The sequence below is a fragment of the Rhodnius prolixus genome, unplaced genomic scaffold (assembly GCF_049639745.1).
Source record: "Rhodnius prolixus isolate KJV_2025 unplaced genomic scaffold, Rpr scaffold_1, whole genome shotgun sequence".
Lineage (NCBI taxonomy): Eukaryota > Metazoa > Arthropoda > Insecta > Hemiptera > Reduviidae > Rhodnius > Rhodnius prolixus.
The window spans coordinates 8,002,519-8,026,025 of NW_027411581.1; the positions used below are offsets into that span (position 1 = coordinate 8,002,519).

Genomic DNA, 23,507 nt, shown 5'->3' on the forward strand with positions numbered 1-23,507 from the left:
ATCAATTCACCAAATAAATTACGCCAAATTTGCTGGTTGACAGATAAAGGACTCAATTAATAGTTAATTAAAATACAGCCATCATTAAATCAATGCACCAACCCTACATCGATACCTTTTGGAGAATTTGAGAGGATACAGGCCGGTTTTCTGTCCAGGGCAGCCAAGCAACGAAGGCGTACAAACTGACTAAAGGTGGAGCAGGACAAGACTAGTCCCAGTAATTCGTTAGAAACAAAAAAAAAAACAGGCATTCCTGCCAGCACGCCTGGAAGATAAGTAGTGGCTCTACGTGATAAGGAGGACAATGAAGATGTAGGTATTCTTGTAGACGACTGCATTTTGAATTGCAAAAAATTGTAGTAGATAGTGCTAAGAGACCAGAATTTTTGTTAATTAATTTTCTCCCCAGATTATTAGATCATTTCCGATATCAGTCAAATACTTAAACTTGATGTTATCATCAGTGGCGGTATTCTTCCCCGAGGAGAATTAATTCCGGCGGAAGTTATACTTTTGTTGTGGTTACAATTAGATGTTTGCAAAAGCGGATGTTATCGCTACCGATTTTGAAAATTTTAGTTAATGTAATTTGTTTTTGGTTCTGCAATTAATTAGGTAGATCATTGATCATGTTATTATTTATAGTTAATAAATAAGGAGCCACGGTAGTCGAGCGGTTAGAGGTGAGACCCGCAAAGCTAAGATGTATTGCGGTACTAGGCTATATTCCCAGTCTGTACCTTTAATGGTTAATATGAGAAAATTGCAGTAAAGTATGTTTGCTAGTCGCCACCGTCCACGACACCTAATTTGGTAGTTGGACGTAAAGCCCGCCTGAAAAAGTAGGCAATTACATTACTTTTACTTTTTTAGTAAATACATAATATATTGCCCAGAATTTTAGGTTACTGGTATTGAATCTATGGTAGAATTTGGTAGCATTAAAAACTAAATCTAAAATTTTCTTTCGGTTATTCATGGCTTTCCCATGTAAAAGAATTCTATGAATAGAAAAGTAAATAAAGTTTGGGACATGCAATTTGTTGGGAGTCTTGTCTATGTAACATTGGAGGTGGTGAGGGATAAAGACTTCGGAGGCTGTCGAGATGGCAGCCGTTATGAACAAGTTGGCAGCTCGTTAATGGCCCAGTAGAAACTTTAACCCACGAAACATTTAAGAAGGACCTGTGGTCTTCTACTTCTCCTAATCTCTGTAGCCAGCACCAGACTGCTAATCCTCACACACACACGCCCTAAAACTTTCACACCCACATAGCCTACTATCAAAACTTGTACGTTACTAACCACATAACCTTCCATGGCCAACCACAAAACGTGATTTATTTTTAGTTTAGGTTTCTCTCCCTTTTCCTCGCCGATATTCAACATCACTTATTACAGTGACAGATAAAAACCAATGGAAACAATGACGTCAGAAAGTAAAAGCCAAAACAAAAAAGATAAAACTTTGATTAGTAAGTTATGTTAACGAGCATAGTAGTAATAAAACCCCAGTGTGACCTGTAAGGTCGATTGAGGGTCTCTAGATGGAAGCGTGGACGTGTCCTGCGGGCTATATGCAGGTGGGTTAAGAGTTGCCCGTGGGTTCACCGAACTCAGTTTCCTTTTTCTCCGCATAAAAGGAAGTAAGTAGTGCAGATTGTGCAGATTCTACACTGAGTTTTCACCAGGTACAAGCACGTTTTCCTGTGGTCTCCTGAAGAAGAAAAAGCGATTTTTTTTTTTTTTAATAGAATAGAATAGAACAGTCTGTCAGTGATTAGCATAATTTAAAGGATTAAAAATAGCAGAGCTCCAATCGATATTTATCACGTTATTGAATCGATTTCAAAATCAAATTTTTCTAGAAAATAGTTTTGATCGATTTCCTTTAAACCTGACATTCTCATTGCACACACATTCATAGATCTATAACCTGTTTTGAGACGTGTCAACATCTAGGGGGCACGGAGCTTTCTGCCATCATTAGCCATCACCGGGCGGTGGGCTGTAAGAGCTTCTATGAAGGAAAACAAAAAAAAAATCTAAGAACCAGCAGCTGGATTCGAAACCGGAAGCCCTCTCTGTGAATCCTGTAAGTCAACCTGTAAGCTACTTCCTTCCGTTACTTGGATCTGGAGAATGTTCAATCTAAGAACACTTTTAGAGAGGGCTAAGCTCTTCCTTAAAATACCCTCATACCACCTGAATATTATTATTTAGAGTCAACTGACCTAAGGGTCAAGAACTCGGCCCAATCCTGCTTAACACTATTAAAACATTAACAAAAATGGAATAAATAACCAAAATTTCTACTTTAAAGAAAATCGATTTTTGCGAAATTATTTCGATGATTTTTCCTTCATTTACGTAAAGGAAAGAATGGACATCACAGATAGTCTTGCTGGACAGATCGACATACTATTTCCAGATGTATTTTATAGTCTTCTTAGACTTGGCGTGCCCTTATATAATATAAAACAGATCTCAGACAGCCCCAATCTGTACTTCTAACCATCATCATCAAAGAAGTATCAATACTTCGAGTTATTTAAAAAGCTTTTTAAAGATGTTATTGAGCGAACTTTAAAAATCTATTGAGTGTTTTCTGGAAAAAAGTTTAGTCTGATGTCGATCTTTAATCTTATATTATTGACTTAAAATGACCGTTCAGATCTATAAACTTAACAGGACTTCTTATCCTTGGAAAGATTAGAAGACGCGGATCTTGATCCCAAAAAAAGTGACGACCTAGTTCAAGATGTACAAGAATAAGGATTATCATTGTACAGGTGTGCGCTCGTTGAACACAGCTGTTGGTAATTTACGGAAATCATCAACGACTAAGAAGTTTTAATAATATTCAATTTTCAAAATTGAAACTTACGTTTCCTTGAAACGAAAATTTTGAGATGACCCACAATGCATTAGTTGATAAATTTAGGATTTACATTTTAAATAGAAATTTCCATTTCATTTACATACTTATAGACTACTTGAAAAATATTATACAAACAATCAGTTTACTTATATTTTAGAAGATAGTAATTAGTTTAGACACAAATTAAGTTTTGTAAAGTAAATAAGAATTAACATCGATAAATATGTAAATCTATGTAGAAGAACTTGTTTTAATATTGGTACAGTGTTTTGTTTGCTCTAAGAATTTATACGGCTTCTCTCTTAAGAGAGTCTGAAAGTAAATAGATGTTTGTATTTACCTGGTTTTTCTTATTTATTTAGAAGATACTTAATTAACGTGAAAAATTCATAGAGTGTTACTTCCGGCATCTTATTTTGATCAAGTTTATTTTATTTTAAAAATTTAGGCGCGTCCACATGAGATCATTGGCGACCGGAGCATTTTCAAAGCAACAACTTCCCCCACAGCTTTAGTCTCTCGTTCAGACTAACTGTGCATCATCTGCAACAGTTTCGAGAACCTCAATGGCACATAATATCCACGCACTCCTGTGACTTACAAATGCATTAATCACTCAGACGGAATACTTTACCACCAAAATCAAAAAAGTTAGCAAAGCATGAACATGCTCCAGTAAATTTTTATTTGAAAATCGAAGAAAATATTAATGCTAGTTGTTTCAAAAAATTGTGAAAATTCATGATTTCATGATTGGTGCTGCGAAAAAATTATGCACAAACCAGTGGCCGTAATTTTATTTCCCATCTTAGCGCCTGACTGTTTTAAGTTTTAGGTTGTGGCTTTTCTACAATCCGAGCTTCAACAAATGAATTAATAATAATATTATTGCAGAATACTGCAGATCGTTTTTTGGTCATTGATTCATTCTAAAAGGAAGCAAGATTATTGGCCGATTTTCAGTCATAATTTTTTGCCTATCTTTCGATCTAAAGTCTAGATCAGTGATGGGCAAAGTACGGCCCGCGGGCCAACTCCGGCCCGCGGGCCAACTCCGGCCCGCGAAAGTATTTAATCCGGCCCGCCGAAGGTCTATCGACATGGATAGTATATGGCCCGCTATAATTACGTTTTGACGGTCGAGAAGTATAAAGTAGATTCTACTTAGTAGAATAATAGATGCATAACCTATAGGTGAAGCTAAACTAGCCGCGTAGTTAAAGTGTGTAATGCTGTAATGTTTTTATAATATTATGATTAAAAGCTTTAACACAAAATGCATTTTTTCTATCATTCTGGCCCTCCTCTAGAATTTCTTAAACTTTGTGGCCCCCCATCCCCCCATTAAAAAAGTTTGCCCACCACTGGGCTAGATCATCTTCAGGGTTTTTGCTTCTCAACAATTATATTTAATAATTTTTACATTGTTATCTGAGGTTAGTGTGTTTCTCAGACCTGACTGTTTACGTAATGATTGTACCTAAACTTTACTGAAAAACTGGGGAGGAAAACTAGTAATATGTTTTTCCAAGTTAACAGAAAATATACGTATGTTATTTTTCTAAACGAGCCAGAGATGATAAAGATCAAAGTTACGCCAGAATCTCCAAGGAGAAGAACATCTTTACGCTGTGCTCGCCTGCAGTATAAATCTTACTGAACGACACCAAGATTAATTTACTTCTCACTTCCTGTCTGTGTAGTTATTTTTCACGATTACCAAGAAAGAAATACGCTACAGCATTCAACCTTTGATAGAAATTCACATCAATCTTTGAAATATAAGTTTGAAACATAATTAACAACTGCAGCTAATTGATAAATAATTTCTAATTAATGTAATATTTATTGAATGTTCAGCAATTACAAACTAAAGTTAGGCAACATAAATTTAAAATTTAAATTTCTGTACAGATAACGACCAAAAACTGCCGATAGAACTCAAACGACTGATATATACGTATGTTTAATACTATCCTCAAACCTATGTGGACTTACGAACTAGAGCTGTGGGGTTCAGCCAAACCTACAAACGTACGGACTGTACAGAGACATTCCAACTAAAACTACTCCTTCCTACGTGATTAATCTTACTCTTCACTACGACCTCAACGTCCCATTCATACAAGAACTTGCCAAAGCGAAATATCACAAGTTCCATACTGCTCTCTGTAATCTTCTCGCCTCCTCTGACATTCCCTGATAATCCACTCAGCCGATTGAGTCGACAGTGAACCCGGAGACTTCCTTAAGAACAGAAGATCATCGTCATCATCGATTTCCTATACAGAATGCTACCGCTGGGTATTTTCTCTTCTCCTGCTCGTCAACACCAAATATATTTTGACTACTTTGTATATATTTAAACCCAGATTACTAAATTACTAAATAAAATCTGTACAATTTAAATTATTTCATCTACTTTTAAAATCCATAATCTTGACAACAATTTAAATAATAAAATAACAAAGTTTTAGGAACACTTAAGGCACAGTCCATTTAACTTGATATTATAAACAGCTGTTAGTGGGCCAACAACAACTACTTAGGGTTGGCTCCTCTCCGCCCCTAAGAGCTCCATCGAACTAAGTAATTAGAAAGCTCTAACTTGTTCTGAGGAACTGATCTGATCTGGAGGATTAAAGGGGATTACTGGGGAGTGGGAGGTAGGGGATGAAAGGGAGAGAGTGAAATCCGATATTTCCTCATTCTACTTCAGTAACGCTCCACCAGAATGTGCCAGCGTAATTTGATGAGCATAAGACTGTTTGTAACAATTATGAATAACAATTTATGAACAACTACCGAAGTATTGATAATTATATTTTAACTTATTTCTTTAATAATTCTGAGCGACTAGTATTAAATTATTGGACGGGCATACTAGAAAAAGGAAGAGAAGAAGATTTTGGAGATTTCAGTCACACTTTTTTCCATTTAATTGCCAAGCTTTCGATCGAAGGACTAGTTCATCTTCTGGGCCTTACGCTTGTTGACAATTACAATATTTCTTTTGTACTGTTACATCTAAGGTTGGTGTGATTTCAGTCCAGACTGTTTAGGTGTGGAATCAGCGAAATAGAATTTGTTTATGGATTTGATTAAAATAAAATGGATTCCAAAGACGGACTAGTTTAGTCCATACAAAATTATACAAAACTGTTTTTAAAGTACAGGTTAGCAACTTGTCCCTCTCGGAACTCATACATTTATCGGGGAGCCACAATAGATCCAAAGGGGTCGCAGTGGCGTAGGCCTTGAGGTCGCCCTAATTTAATCTATTCTATTCTATGCATTCATCAGGATATTGCAGAGAATTTTGTTTTCATTCATATTGTAGCAATTTAACTACTTAATCATTGCAGGAAGTGTCAGGCACATTATATCTGTCCAATTTATATTATGAGTCTAATAATCTACACCAAATCTATAAATAAACCTCTGACGATGGAAGAAAATCTGAAACTATTTGGAAATACCAAAACAAAAAGATGCGGGCTATGAGGGGAGAAAAAAATCTGAAATAATGGTTCCACATTTTTTTTCTGACCAGTTTCCAAAAATTGAGCACTAAATATATGTTGCTCAGATGCGAGCAGTTCGAGAACTCAAAATTAGTTCCATCAATGAACATTGGAACAACTTAAAATCCTTGCGTAAATCTTAAAAATTATCTAAAAGTAAACTTATCCCAAATAACCATAAATTTGTTACTAAGATGGCAAATTGCTTTGTCTCCTTAAATTGTAATAAAAACTTTAACTAACTGTCTTAATATAATAATAAGATGTTCCATCATTAAAAGTTTATTTGATACATAAAACCTCCTTAACAATACCATAAGACCACATGATAAACCTTCTTAAGTGTTACAATTAATTTTAAAGCAACCATTGTCAACTTTAATGAATAAGTACCTTTGATAAAGCTCCCTAATGATCTGCTGTTAATGGAGTCCCTTAACCTCTAAAAAGGACTTCTTCTTCTTCTTCTTCTTCTTCTTTAGGGATGTATTCCTCACCCCTTCTAGTGAGAGTCCCTTTTGTCCACACACATAGGCATTGGGTCCAAAAATAAATTATTCCAGAAGGGTCCTTGCTCTCATAGTACCAGGACGCAGGAGGTTTACCAGCCTTTGGAAGGGTACTCAGTAAATATTTGCATAGAACTTGACTTGCCGTTAATTTGGGTGTAGAGAATTGGGCTTGTATTATAAATTGGACTGATATAATGTGTCTGCCACTTCGTACATCTAACATCTTCTAGAATTGTTATGCTGTTTATTGACCAATGTTAATTTATAAATTAGGGTTTTAAAGGAGAAAAGTGCTTTAAGAAGCTGGAAAAGATGTTAAAGATGGTGATGAACAAAATATCTTTAAATAAGCATGCAACATTAAGGCTTCAGCTCACACAGTCAATTAAGATGCAATCAGACTTCGACATTTGTTTTTTGTATCTTTTTATCTTTTTCAAATTCTGTATAAATCCCAAAGAATATAATAAACAATTTCCTAATATAATCCAATTTGTGTTATACAAATTGGTATACCGTTTCCATTTTAGCTGTATTACATCCGGGTGTTAACAGAGGCCTACATTTTTTTTAATGCATTTCAACAATTCTGAACCAACTCAAACGACATTAGAGCTACGTTTGCAGTCGACGGTAGAAGGAAAATTTGCACATGAAGGTGATGAGGGCGTGGCTTTCATAGTCGTCGAAGTCGATCATTGGCTCTGACCAATGTGAGGATTGGGGATGGCTACCATTTTTACACAACCCAAAACCAGCAATTTCCCTCTAATGATGATAAAATGTTAGTCACAGATACCGACATTGTCTGTTCACAAACGCATCCCCAGCTTAGGTTACAGAGAAATCCACTGAATAAAACGATTTCAGACACTCCCAAATCAAAGTAGTTCGAATTGTACATTTTTTGGTTTATTACATTCATCAACTAACATCCACTAAAAACAACTTGCACTACTACTTTTGGTACTTCCTTATCAAAAAAAGAATAAGTTTGTGGCTGAGGATGAGAAGTTTAGGTATGGAGGTATGAAACAACATATTTTTAATTTCTAAGTAATCATCTATGATTGATAAGATACCTGCAAAAAGAAATGACAGAATTGTGACTAAATGTTCCAGAATTACGGAAGTGAGAGCATTAGAAAGTGCTTCCGGTGGGACTGGAAGAGAGAACACTCCGGCGTGGAAGGGAGATTGTAATTACCTTTGTCAGAACAAAGGCTCTACTGAAGTACCACTGCTGTGCATCAATGGTGCAACCCCTTACCGGCGGTGCTTACCTTCTCACAGAGAGCCCCTTGATCTAATAAGTACCGCCAGTTCACTCGCTCTGTCTGAACTTCACCCAGGGACTTAACTACCTTCTCTCGTTATACCGGACCATTATTATTGCTTTTCTTCTTTAGCAAATACCTCGCTGCAATTACTTCTTTACGCTAAATATGAAGTGGCTCCGAGCCCCGAACAAGCCCCGTCTGCTTTTATATTGCATGCCTTTCCGTTTTCTCTTGCACATTACTTTGGTAATTACGTACTTCAAGGCTCGCCCTTATTGGCTGGCCGCTTCATTAAATAAATCATTAGACTTCCGTTCAAATTTATCATTTAACGTTATTTTCTTGCAGTAATCATAAAAAAAACAATTCCATGTTGAATGGATAAACTTAGTAGTCTCATCTCACTGAGTAACCGTCAATTGGAGCTAATTTTGTTTCCATCAATTGATTTCGATTATTTAAAAGATTAACATTAATAACCCTAATATTGCGCTTTTGAAGGAATTTAATCAAAAAGAGTTCCAATGCTGCTTTGATTAAGTTAAAAAAAGGGTTTTCAAGTTTACTTGAAAAGGAACTTCTTCTTACTTAGCTTTGCAGCTCTGTAGGGGCCTCTAATGATAACGTTTCATCGTTCTTCTTCAAATGTTCCTCCTCCTTTTCGGAATCCACATTAAGGACTACCTGGGGTGAGACCCGCAAAGCTAAAAAGTATTACATTCGATTCCCGGACTAGGCTTGGGATTTAATTTAATGGTTAACATATGAAATCTATAGTAAAGTAATTCCTAATTATCAATATCGCTTAGAAAGTGGCCATGATGTTAGACCAGTTTATAAGAAGGTTACAGAACAGTGAGTGACAAAAATTTAATCCAGTAATTTACTAAGTAGAACTTGACTAGAATTTTAAATTGAATTTTGATAATATTGAACTTCGCATTTTTTTTTAATTTGTAATAAATATGAATATATTGGTTTCGTGACCGTAAATTGTTAAACTTAGGATGGATGATTTGCGAGGAATCGGTCAAATAAAGCGAAATTTTCTTGAAATGTGCCACATAGTAAAACAGAACAACACAGTTAACTTTAGGACAGACTAAAAATTTTGTACATAATTATTGCTGGGTTTTGTTAAATTTACTTCAAATCTTTTGGTTATTTGTTATTTAGTGCATAAGGGTTATTTGGTTTCTCTTGTGTTTTGTGTTTAACGGTTTTTGTTGTTTAAAGAAATTTCCCAATATTTATTGTATTTACTCTTTTGTTGTAATTAGTATCTGTCCAATTGTAATTACCAAAATTCCCGTGTAAGTCCCGCTATATCTGTATATATATATATACTCGTACCTGCTTCTCCAGTTCTGGCTCTTAGTTTTTCTGTAACTCAACCAACCCCGGCATAGCCACGTAAGTTGCAATAATTATAAAAAATTTATTGTATTTTTGTATTACTGATTTTTACTGGTTTTTCTATGTTACTGACTCTGTAAATTGTTTTGTATTTGTAATATCCAGGCCCTGAAGAGGACAATATATTTGTCGAAACGTTGGCAAAGAGACGAGTTGTTTTATTTAACCGATTCCTCGCAAATCTTCCATCCTAAGTTTGTAATAAATATTTCATTTTTTATTTCTGTTTTTATGAGAAAATGAGAATTGCTATTTACACGCACAGAGCAACAGCGCACCAATCAATGATTGAAATGTGAACTTCCTTGGCTAAATTTAGTACACTAAATTTTAAGTCTTTATTTGGCGATTGCTGAAAAAAAGTTATTCATCGATATATTATTTAAACATAAAACCTCGATACTTTTTTTTGGTCTCTTTTATTTCGTTTAAGAAGTACTTAAAAAAAAGTATTATATGGTCCAAAAATATGAAATAAGACACAAAAAAAAAGTTTAGAAAGTAAGTTATCAATGGTACCAGTAAATGAAAGATTGGTGCCTCACTTTTTCTGGTTGATCAATGAGTGTGTGAGTGAGAGAGAAGGAGATTCTTTGAATAACGGAAACGGATGTAGTCAAAGGAGGTTTCTCTGCCAGTTCTTCAGATGTATTTTAAATTGAAAGGAACTTTAGAAACATCACTTTTAAAGGATTGAAGCGATAAAAAGAAAAAAGACCAAGCAGGACGAGGAGTAGACTAAGGGAAGAAAAGCTAATCGAGGAAATGAAATCAGCTAAAACAAAATAAAAATAAAAAAAACTTCTTAGACGAGTCGCCCAAGTGTTGAACTCACAAACTCCTTAGGTCCTGGAGGCGGTCTCTTCTTGTTTGAAAAGTAAACATCAAACTGTTGTTTTGTAATTTCTTTTCTCTCTATTTCTTTTTATGTTTAACTGTGTGTAGAAGTTGAAGTGGACAAAATATGGAGTTACTGTTTTCTTTTGAAAATAAGAGAGAGACTGGAAATGCTCTTAAGTCAGGCTGCAGTTCGCCCAAATTAGGGAGGAAAAAAAGTACTCTTCTTCCGTTTTCCGTAAAAACCGGAAATTACCAACATGGATAGGTGGCAAAGCTGGACAATAAGACACTCTCTTGTAAGGGCACTAATTAATGTCCTTTGTTTTGTGCACATGTTATGCCCTAAATTTGTAGTTATGTTATCTGAGTTAGGTAGCAAGTTGAAGTTGGTCATTTCATTTTGGTTAGTAAAGACGTGGAGAGAACTTAGTTAATACCAGAAGTCCTCGCAGTCGTTTACAGATACATTTACCGCGGCTTATACCCTTTTTTTTCGCAATTTAAAGTGCACAATTAAAATAGAAAGCCTGCTTTGCACAAAACGTAATTATAGACAGCCTGCTCTGCACAAAACGTAATTATTGAAAGCCTGCTCTGCACAAAACGTAATTGTAGAAAACCTGCTTTGCACAAAACGTAATTATAGAAAGCCTGCTCTGCACAAAACGTAATTATTGATAGCCTGCTCTGCACAAAACGTAATTGTAGAAAACCTGCTTTGCACAAAACGTAATTATAGAAAGCCTGCTCTGCACAAAACGTAATTGTTGAAAGCCTGCTCTGCACAAAACGTAATTATAGAAAGCTTAAAATTGTTTAAAATTTTTTTTGATTAATTTCCATAACATTCTAGAAAAACACAATTCAAGAGTACACGCCCTAGGTTTGCGTTAATGACCTATAGCAAGTTCAAACTGGAACAGGAAGTTGTATAAGCGTTTAACCTAAGCGGAAAGCTCTATTAGAGGTTCTTAGTTCTGCCAGCGGCTGTTCTACTACGTTTGCATTCTTTTTTACGTCATTATAAAGTCTTCATCACTTTAAACATTATCCAATCGTAAGTGGCATTAAATGGACATTTTAAGTACTAGTGAATGAGTGAAATTAAGCGGGCGAGCGACAACTCTTTGTTCTACGGAGGCAGCAAAAAAACATCCCTTCCGCCACTATATTTGTCAAGATCTCAAGTAGAACTAAGTTCAGCGGAAGGGGAAATTAAAATAAAAAAATGGATGCTGTACTTATAAATTTGAGGCAAGTTACAACTAAGAATCTAGCTCGTGTTAATGGCTCATTAAAAAATTAAATCCAAACTTTATTAGTGATTTTAATTAGATCTTAGTTTAGTATTTAATTTTTTACCCACCCCGATTTGTATACAAGTAGTGCTTAGGCAAACACTCTATACACAGACTCCAAGTAACCAAGTAACCGAGCTTTGAAATTAATTCAACTAAGTTCCACACAGAAAGTGAAAGTTTGTTCCGTATGTTTGTGTAAAGCTTTACAAATTATTGTTTCAAAATTTTGTTTATCTTTAAATTCCTGTTTATTCAGGAAGTAAAGTGCTAAAATAAAACTAATTTGATGGTAAAAAGTTGATGATGATAGTGTTTTGAGGCCATATTTTGAGCCTAAAGTCTCTAGCTAAATCTTTATTTAGTTACTAGGATGCACTAGATGGACGAAATGAGGTGTACAAGGGTCGTTTGAAAAGTCCGTGCAAAGTCAGAGAGATAGCACCACTGGCGCGTATCGAGGTTATCTTTAGTTAGTAGCATCTCTTGGAAGAACACACACCAAGTTTCTTTGTGTTTGGCATTCGTTTGAATCGAGGAAATCGAGTGATTTTCAAAAAATGGACGAAAAAGAATTTCGTGTGTTGATTAAACACTACTTTAAGAAAGGCAAAACGCCTCAGGAGACTAAAGAGAAGCTTGATAAACATATGGTGTCTCTGCACCTTCGATTAGAACAGTTTATAAGTGGTTTCAAAATTTTCGGAGTGGCCATATGGGCACAAGTGACGCTGAACGTTCTGGACGCCCTGTTGAGGTTACTACTCCAGAAATCATTGATAAAATCCATGATATGGTGATGGATGACAGAAGAGTGAAGGTGCGTGAGATTGCTAGTGCTGTGGGCATCTCGAATGAACGGGTACATAATATTTTGCATCAACATTTGGACATGACAAAGCTATCCGCAAGATGGGTGAGTGATTGCTCACGCTTGACCAAAAACGAAATCGTGTGAAGTGTTGCAAGGACGGTTTGCAGCTGTTCCAGAAGAATCCGCAGTGACTCGTCACTGTGGATGAAACATGGATACATCACTACACTCCTGAGACCAAAGAACAATCTAAACAATGGGTTACCAAGGGGGAATCTGCGCCAAAAAAGGCGAAGACCGTTCCTTCGGCCGGAAAGATTATGGCGACTGTCTTTTGGGATTCGCAAGGAATAATCCTCATCGACTATCTGGAAAAGGGTAAAACTATTACAGGTGCATATTATTCATCGTTATTGGACCGTTTGAAAACCGAGCTGCAAGAAAAACGCCCACGATTGGCCCACAAAAAAGTCCTTTTCCATCACGACAACACACCAGCTCACACCTTAGCAGTTGTGGTCGCAAAATTAATGGAAATAGGGTTCCAACTCGTTTCACATCCCCCCTATTCTCCAGACTTGGCTCCCTCGGACTACTATTTGTTCCTCAATATGAAGAAATGGCTGGCGGGAAAAAGATTTTATTCAAACGAGGAGGTGATTGCAGAAACGAATGGCTATCTCAAGTATAAGGCGCTATTTACTAAAGAGGTAATAACAAGAACAATTTTTGCTATTTTTTCAAGAATTCTATTTGATTTGAGTTGTTGCAAAAAAATTACAGTCATAAAGGAGGATTTGCCCTGTCCTTTATTATAAAGAAAATATTGGGAATATTATCTTTTATAGAGAAAGATAAAAAAAATGATCAAAGTTGGGTGTTTTTCAACGTTCTGCTTTTTCGTGCAGTTTTTGTCGAAATAACCTTTTATTCTTCAATTAACCTTCTTGTCTTAAGAATTTACAATATTAATAATATTTTATTTTTGTTTAAAGAAAATTCAATTAAAAGAAGAATAACACCATTAAAATAGAATGAGTCCATATTCTACAAATCATAGCTGTAATAAATATTGAAATTGTTCAGTAAATTGGGAATTTATAAACCTCATGGACCCTTTAATAATATCGTACTTTAAATTCAATTTAATTCTATTAAGGGGCGTGTATACATATTTCTATTCATTTATTACAAATTATTTTCTCTATATTGTAACGAAGTTGACCTGGGCATAGAAGAAAGGCCTAGATTGTTCTAGGGGTAGAGCGATCAAAGTCAGTAACAGGCCGCCACTGCATAAACTAAAGGGCGGTATCTACCTGTGGCAGAGAAGAAAGGCCTAGATTGTTCTAGGGGTTAAGCGACCAAAGTCGGTATCAGGCCACCACTGTGTAGACAAAAGGGCCGGTCTCTACCTGAACTAGAAAGGAAAGGGCTAGATTGTTCAAGGAGTTAGTGACCTGTGTAAAAGCCAGCTAAGAGAAAGGCCTCAGTTGGGGTGGTGGCATATGTGTTTTCCCAGCCACTGATTGACAGGTAGGAGCGAGACAGTGAGTAGGAGGAGGGCGGCCCCAGCTGAGGTGGTGGCAGTATGTTTTCTCCAGCCAATGAACGTCAGGAGGGCGTGGAAACTTATGCTCAGAGAATTGGAGGAGGGCAGTCCCAGTTGGAGGGAGGCACGCAGTTAAAAGGAGGCAGACACAGCTGGAGAAGTCAGTTTTAAGGAGTTATTGGAGTTGTTAATCAGTTTTTAATCGAGTTCTAAGAGTTTTACAGTCTTGTAGTTTCTAGTCAGTCAGTGAGTTTTGGAGTTAGTCTTGGAGAGTCAGTGTTGCGGAGTGCTTCAGTGGTAGCTAGTTGGGCAATTAGTCAGTTGATGAGTAGAGCTGTGTTAGTGCAGCTGAGACTAGTGCAATTCGGCGCAGTGCGGACCAGTGGTCAGTCGGGGAACAGTTTTGTGGCGTTACGTAGTGAGTAAGTAACAGTAAACTGTTGTGACTGTTGTAAATGGTGACTGTAATGAATAGCGTTAGTTTCTAGTAAATGTTCATGTTAGTTAACGTTAATGTGTGAATAAATCAGGTTATTACTTACAAATTTAGCGAGTTTTATTATTTAATCAAACCCACATATTATTTAATAACTAGTGGCAGGCATTAGTTGTGTAAGTAAAGTTCTTTCTTAGTAAAAGGACAAGAAAAACTTTACAATATACAGTTCCCAGATACAATATTTTCTGGAACCAACATTTAATTATGAAAAGTATCGTTTTTACCAATAAAAAAAACCGGAAAAGCCAATGAAGAGGGAGTAATAATGGAAAGGAAGGAAATGGTTAATCTTAATTTAAAAATATTAATTAATTTTGAAGGGAAACGTCAAAGAAAAATCTGTTGATTTGAAAGCTTTAATTTGGACGTCGATAATTTAATGACGATCTTTATTTATAGTTCAGTATTTGGTTTTTTAAAAAAAGAATATATCAGTTTCAAATATTTGGAACTACACCAAAAGAAAGAAAAAAGGTAAGAAATGGAACAAACTGTGCATTACACTCAGCATGAGAACCATTATTTAGAGCATAAGAATATGTATGTTGTCTTTATGTTAGTACCCATAAAAAGGAGAGTATATGTGCTACAGAGAGAGAGGGAGGTATCGAGCAGAGAAATGTTTGAGCAACGTAAAACATACCTTTATGGGTTCTTTGTCTGAGCGAGCTTTTTATGTGCATTTCATCTTGGGCAGGAAATGTAATGAAAGGTAATGGCCAAGTTAACCAAGAAGATGTGGCCAGATCCGGTGATGGTGCCCACTGCAATGAATGGGGATTACAGAGTTCCTTCCGTTTCCTCAGTACTTACACAGAGGTTAATGTTAACCCCTTATATGGATCTGTTTTTATGAATGAAATGTAGGAGATGCGAGACCAAAAGCAATTGTCGGTAGGCTCCATTAGAAATGGGGAAACATTAAAAGATTAGGTCGGAAAGTATAGATGAATTCGAGGATGTGAAGGAATTGGAACCTGTATAAAAGATGAATCGGGGATGGTTTTCCTCGTCTTACCTATTCAAGAAGATTGGAGGAGAAGAAGAAGCAGAAAGAAGGTTAATCTTTGCCGTGATGCTGGCTACAGCATATTTACGTTTATTAAAGCATCAAAAAATAATTAAAATCTGTGGGGACGAGTGTTGGTTTAGTGGTTAAGGGAGCGTAGATTTTTGAAGTGGGAGATTATTCATTCGGATTGAAGTTGAAGTTTCAGATTTAAAGTTTCTAGAAGGAATTAAATGATTCTATATTCAGGATATCCAAGAAGTGGGTCAAACTTCTACCTCAGCTTTGCTTCCCCAAAAATGGTTAAGGTCTAATGTTTGATATGGCGACATGGACAGTTAGTTGGTCCAAAACATCAGTATAAGTACAATCGTCATCGTAGGACCACTGAATTCTGCTCCAAGTTTTGGAGGATGGTACGCGGAGAGAATCCGGAAGTAAATATGACTTCCATATTCGCCAGTAACTGGCTCTGGAGTTTTCTTTTCGATAAATAGAATGTTACTATGATGAATCTCCGAAGAAAATTGTCTAGTGTCTCTAGCGTTAGTGTCTATTTCAAGAATTCGTCTAGAACCATCGATACTACCGGAACACAGGAGATTTCTTGGCCTACATTTAAAACAAGGCCTCCTCGCATGAAGAAGTGCCGATTTTCATCAATTGATTTGTTAATTAACCTCGGAATCTGTAATAATAGTAATAGTAATAGTAATAATACCTAGTAATTAATTAATAGAAGCGTTTCATAATTTGATGTGGGATTTTTATGGGACTCATCGCCTCCCTTCCTCCAAAAATTAAGATAATTAAATTCCTTAATTATCTAGGGATTCCCCAAAGTTAGAAGTGAACTAACCACTATAATATGGATTTTGGGGCCCCAAACTTGTATTAAATTTTATAAACTTAAACTGAACAAAAACAAAAAAAAGTCCACATATTTTGTAACTAAAAGAAGTTACTTAGTATAAATATAACACAAAATAAGGAGTAAAAAATATAAAAAAATATTATGTAGTTTAACGTTGACTTAAGAAAGTTTACCCAAAGCTACACAGGGAGACACGGCGTGGGGCCCGGAAGTAAGGAGATGGATATGTCGGCGATATTTTCTTACTGGGTCGAACGAAAACATGGGTCAGTAAATATTCAACCACAACGCTAAAAATTGGGCTCGCTTATATTGTAAACAAGCTTATATTACTTGGCAATTGTTTCTCTTCTTGTCACAGTATTTATTAGAGCGGAAGTACTGCGATTAAGTCACTTTTTTTTTTCTTTGTAATGATGGTTTCACCGGAAACATTGGTATTTCCCCCTGAACGTTTTCCAACAATTGTAAAAATTTATGATTGGTCAGGAAGAGGTAACCTTTTTATATCTTATGTTCTCCGCCCATTTCCGTAACTATGGACTAGTTTTTAGAGTAAGATTATTAGATTAAAAGATCTAAATACGACAGAGAAGTCAGGAGTGGTCGTTGGACATTCAACATTGGGCAATTCTACTTTCTCTGAACCAGTCGCAAAGACCTGGAGACTGTTTTTAAAGGATAACTCTCTTCTTACGGCACGCGGAGCTTTTAAGCTTAAACGGTGGTTTCTTCTTCCTTGGGCGATTGTTCAGGACATACCAAGCACTTCGGGATTCAGCCGACAACTATTACTGGATATTGAAGCGAATCAGCTTGATTAAGCCGATTTAAGTTACCCTCATGCCTTTTTACAAAGCACCATTGGCTGAGAAAATATTTCTACCAAGTCCTCCAACTTGGAGCGATAATATTTTGTACTCTACCGCGTAAAACCAACACAGATGAAAAGAAAAACCTTATTCTTACATCATATCCTGATTACGGTAACAATCGCTAATTTGCAAAGAGAGACCAAAAGGAAGTAGTAATAATAATAATATGCTTGGTATACTAGATCTCGCGAAAAGGGGCGGTTTCTCCCACTAGAACCATACAGCATCGGCACAATAAGCCTTTTGGCTCAGTGCCTGAGGAAAGCCTCCTTAATTCTAATCTAACCTAAGACGAATGGCACCTCATCAGGTAAGCGTACACATGAACTGCTACAAATATCCCTCTATCTTGCCACTTCGATCCGTACAGTTCCTTGCCAGCCATTACACTCCAAAATCAACCTTTAAGGTAGAAAATTTTCCAATAAAAAATGAAAATGAAGTGAAACAGAAAAGTGAAGAAAATCGTCTAGAACATCGCGGAAAACTGAAAAATTGTGAAGTTTTAAGGCCAAACAAAACGCTACTTTTGAAATGACGGCATTTTTTTCAAAATCAAATTGACACACTTACAATTGTAAGTACAATTCCTAAAAAAAAAAAAATTTATCGCGCTCCAATCATAGAACAATTTCAAACATTGGGGACGATTATGATTGGAGACTTCTTAAAACCAGAAAAAAAAAAAAAAAATTTAAAAATACTCTTATGAATAAATACAAAAAATTCGGATTATTTACAAAAAATTTTGAATATAAAATAAAACAATGTTTCATTAATAAATAATAAATTATTATTATTTATTAGTAAAGTTAAAAGGAAAAAGGAAACATGTTTGCGCAGGTCGCTAGCCTGCCTGGGGAAAACTGGAGAGTGTTGGTTTGCTCAAACTTAACTTCAGTTAAACCGGGTAGATGATACCGTGAACGTTACCCATAGGAAATCGTTAACAATTTTTTGTATAAATAAATCGACACATCGCTACCCTGTCGTGGTTTTCATTTAATTAATTTTTTTTAAAAATAATTAAATAAATAAATAATAAATACAATTGAAAATAAAGTAAAATTCCATAAAATTCGTTAAAGATCGTATTAACACGTAAGAATTAAAAAAAAAAATTAATTAAAAAGAAAGAAATAAAATAAAATAAATAAAGAAATAAATTAATAAACCTATCCTTAAAAAATAAGAAAATCAACAATAAAGAAAAATAAAATAAAATTGAGAAAAGAAAATGTGAAATTAAGTTTTTCTTTTCGTTTTATTCTTTAGCTGGAAATAGAAAAGAGTGAAAATTATTTAATTTTATTTATATTTTAGTAATAATGAGTGCGTGGTGTTACTAATTTTTGTTTCAAAATAATTTATATTATTTTTGGAAACTCAAACAAACTGAGAGGGGGAAACCACTAATTAACAACTAAAGGAGCCAATTGTAATAAAGAAGATGGCAGCAGGTTTGTAATTTATAAACAAAACAAACAAACACAAGAAAATTTAAAAAAAAACCTTAACAACAATACAGTGTAATAATTATAGTTTTCTGTGACTGAAAGTTGCTCTCCCGGGAGCCTCAGCCTCCCTCATGGGTGGGGGGAGGGCGGTATAGGTCTCGCACAATATCACAATATCTCTTCTCTAACGGTCGTGTTATCACCGGCTCTATCTAAATAGCCCATCTTGCAGTCTTCTAACACCCAATTTAATGACGTCAAACTATCACTCTAGCCCAGCTTAAGTTTGATCTCTTTGTCACAAAAAGTTGTATAATTAATTACTTAATCTCACTTGATTAATGAAATAGATCAAATGACCAAAAAATGAAAAAAATAATATACTTAACATTTCTACCGGCAGTTAAACATTAAAACGGAAGCTTTAACCACCCCTTTAATAAGTGATAAGAGAACCAAGTCTGCTGATGACACGAATCGCTCTTTTCTCGCAGTTTACGAGTTAAAATTTTCTTAAAAGTTACAATTTTTACTAAAAAGGAAGCTAAAGTGTAAACTCAATTACTTTAAAATTACGTCTTTCAAAAATTATCGCTAAAAAGTATAAAACTCAATCCAGTGTAATTCACTTCCGTAGACATTTTTGAAAATCTATTTTAAAAATTTGGTTACATATCTATTAATATTTAATAGTTGATGTTCAGACATCATTCAGTACTGAAAAACCAACCATTTCCGCGGCCAAAAATGCCTTTAGAATTTTCTCTTGTAAATATTTCAAATTTAAATTTAGGAGGACAGTTTTCGAAAGCAAAATAAAAAAAGAAATTGACGAAAAGCTGTTGGTGGCATCTAAACCGGTAATCGAATTTAAACTTTCTGTTTTCCTTTTTAAGTTACGACGACAACACAATCTAAGAATATTTCCGGTGGGTTCTCGACGTTTAAACTTAGTAACGCTCATAATATTTACCTCCTTAAAGAAGCAATAAACTTGTTTCTTTTAATGCAGGACGTTACTATAATTTATCATTATTATTATTAACAATATTAAGAACAAGAAAAAATCGGAAGAATCGTAAACTTGCGATCTCAGCAAATATTATTTTCTTAGTTTTTTATATAAAAATATTTTTGTATTAGAAATAGAAATGCCTTACATTTATGCTGCTAATACAACGTAAATCGTGTCTCGCAACAGAGTTTCGTGTCAAAGACAAACTAATTTACCACTTTGATTCCATACTGCCAAGGAGAAGAAGTTGGTTTGATGATTCGCGTGGTGGATATTAAGCATTGTATGAGCCGCATTGAGTGTGTTAAGAGACTTGCACGAAGTTCGTATTTTCGTAAGAAATTCGGAGTTAATATGAAGTAATTTAGAATCAGATTTTCGCAGATCGTGTTAAAGAGAACGGAGATAATTTATGCAGAGGATAAAAATTAGACTTTTTAAAGATAACTGTAACGCAATATACTTGAATGAAATGCAGGTTTAGTATAACCACAATTTGTATGTATAACTCCATTGTTAGTGTAATTTACCACTTGTTGCAAAGAGATGCATCATCATGTCGTGTGTGGCTAATCATGATCGTATCATCCAGGTTAAAAAAAATATATCACAAAGCATCACGAATAGGAATATTTGCAGAGCTTTCCACTGTCACAAGAGTGTTAATATTGATATACACTGCTTGCAGTGGGGCCAGACTTTAAAACTTTTTCCGTGACGTTCAAACAGAATTCAACAATCAAAGGATTTGCCACGATACGAGTGAAACGATAAGTAATTGTACACATTACCGATCGTAACACACGAACACACGGCTTAAGGCTTTGCCACTATATAATTAAATGCAAGTATATTGACGGAAGTTCTAATTTGAAGGTAAATATTTGAGTGCAAGCAGTTCTATGATTTTCAGACCTCCTAACAACAAAAATTAGGTGATTAAGTTGTAAATGAGTAACGATAATATCGCCAGTGCCTTTTCTATTACGGCAATTTTTCAGTTTTCAGTTTCACAAATGCAATGGAGTGCCATTTCCGCCTAAACTTCCATCTAATCGACTAAGTTTCGTTCATGATGCTGTTCATCTCTTGGGATGAATATCATTCTCGCTTTACATGTATTCGACTTAAACTAATCATGTTTATGTCATGTGAACTAAGATAGTAAAAGCAATTTATACAATCAATTATTATGTATGTATTGAATAGCTTGTTAACCATTACCTAATCAATAGTCCCTTTAAAAGCAGAATATAATTGAAAATAGACCATGATCTTTATAATTCTAGCCGTAGCATCAGAGATTTCCGAACTAATATTCAATAACATGATTTATAAATTCAAAAGTTGTCAAGTTAAAATAATTATTAACAATTTCGTAGCATTTAAATGCGAAAGAAACCAATTCAACGCGGTTATGGGGGAAAAACTAATTTTGAATTGATGAGAATTTCATAGGTACGATCTACGTTAATTACTTTACCTCACTTGACAAAATAACTATTTTTTAAAATTCTTTTAATGGTTCATTTAAAAAAAAAAAAAAAATTAAAAAAGACTGCTCGGGGGAAATGAGTGAAAACTTTTGTAGCTAACATTTTAATGAAGCTACATGGTAACAGTCTAGCAAGAAAACTGTATTTCCTCTTCCCCTATTTGCGTATTTATTTACACTACTTTATTTTTCCGCATACAAGCAACTTTTATTTAAAAACATGGCAGCTTCTAATTAATTGCTCTCTTTTTGTTTTATTTTGTATTTCTGTACTGTGCTACTACTGCGTAGTCTGTATTCAGATATATACTCGTAGTACAGAAGTGTTACTAAGCTGCATAGTAGTGGAAGGTATACATAGTATTCATAGAATAAATCTCCGCAGCATTTTAATTAATGAAATAAATGCAACTTTGTAATGAAGTAGAAATTATATTATTATGCACTGTCGTTTATTATTGCATTACATTATTATTCGCTTTACAGTAATTACTTAGCGTTATAATGTAGTAAATACTGTATGATAGAGGCCACGGTAGCCGAGCGGTTAGAGGCTAGATCCGCAAAGCTAAGATGTATTGCGGTGCTAGGCTATATTCTCAGTCTGTACCTTTAATGGTTAATATGAGAAATTTGCAGTAAAGTATGTATGCTAGTCGCCACGGTAGCCGAGCGGTTAGAGGCTAGACCCGCAAAGCTAAGATGTATTGCGGTGCTAGGCTATATTCCCAGTCTGTACCTTTAATGGTTAATATGAGAAATTTACAGTAAAGTATGTATGCTAGTCGCCACGGTAGCCGAGCGGTTAGAGGCTAGACCCGCAAAGCTAAGATGTATTGCGGTGCTAGGCTATATTCCCAGTCTGTACCTTTAATGGTTAATATGAGAAATTTACAGTAAAGTATGTATGCTAGTCGCCACGGTAGCCGAGCGGTTAGAGGCTAGACCCGCAAAGCTAAGATGTATTGCGGTGCTAGGCTATATTCCCAGTCTGTACCTTTAATGGTTAATATGAGAAATTTACAGTAAAGTATGTATGCTAGTCGCCACGGTAGCCGAGCGGTTAGAGGCTAGACCCGCAAAGCTAAGATGTATTGCGGTGCTAGGCTATATTCCCAGTCTGTACCTTTAATGGTTAATATGAGAAATTTGCAGTAAAGTATGTATGCTAGTCGCCACGGTAGCCGAGCGGTTAGAGGCTAGACCCGCAAAGCTAAGATGTATTGCGGTGCTAGGCTATATTCCCAGTCTGTACCTTTAATGGTTAATATGAGAAATTTACAGTAAAGTATGTATGCTAGTCGCCACGGTAGCCGAGCGGTTAGAGGCTAGACCCGCAAAGCTAAGATGTATTGCGGTGCTAGGCTATATTCCCAGTCTGTACCTTTAATGGTTAATATGAGAAATTTACAGTAAAGTATGTATGCTAGTCGCCACGGTAGCCGAGCGGTTAGAGGCTAGACCCGCAAAGCTAAGATGTATTGCGGTGCTAGGCTATATTCCCAGTCTGTACCTTTAATGGTTAATATGAGAAATTTACAGTAAAGTATGTATGCTAGTCGCCACGGTAGCCGAGCGGTTAGAGGCTAGACCCGCAAAGCTAAGATGTATTGCGGTGCTAGGCTATATTCCCAGTCTGTACCTTTAATGGTTAATATGAGAAATTTGCAGTAAAGTATGTATGCTAGTCGCCACGGTAGCCGAGCGGTTAGAGGCTAGACCCGCAAAGCTAAGATGTATTGCGGTGCTAGGCTATATTCTCAGTCTGTACCTTTAATGGTTAATATGAGAAATTTGCAGTAAAGTATGTATGCTAGTCGCCACGGTAGCCGAGCGGTTAGAGGCTAGACCCGCAAAGCTAAGATGTATTGCGGTGCTAGGCTATATTCTCAGTCTGTACCTTTAATGGTTAATATGAGAAATTTGCAGTAAAGTATGTATGCTAGTCGCCACGGTAGCCGAGCGGTTAGAGGCTAGACCCGCAAAGCTAAGATGTATTGCGGTGCTAGGCTATATTCCCAGTCTGTACCTTTAATGGTTAATATGAGAAATTTATAGTAAAGTATGTTTGCTAGTCGCCACGGTAGCCGAGCGGTTAGAGGCTAGACCCGCAAAGCTAAGATGTATTGCGGTACTAGTCTATAATCCCAATGGTTAATAAAA

At 35.7% G+C, this 23,507-nt stretch overlaps 2 protein-coding genes across 7 annotated transcripts in view; one reads left to right on the forward strand and one right to left on the reverse strand.

The window, feature by feature from the left end:
- The window catches only part of LOC141453811 (midasin), a 222,663-nt gene that overhangs the window by 45,567 nt on the left and 153,589 nt on the right, over positions 1-23,507 (reverse strand). The window lies entirely within an intron of this gene.
- Positions 18,210-23,507, forward strand: part of LOC141453827 (uncharacterized) — a 129,393-nt gene continuing 124,095 nt past the window's right edge. The window contains exon 1 of one of the 3 annotated variants that reach the window (XM_074127492.1): positions 18,210-18,837. In XM_074127492.1, coding sequence (XP_073983593.1) covers positions 18,828-18,837 — 10 coding nt within the window. In that variant the 5' untranslated portion in view covers positions 18,210-18,827. The remainder of the gene's footprint in view (positions 18,838-23,507) is intronic. The other 2 variants (XM_074127501.1, XM_074127482.1) reach the window with 2 other exon arrangements.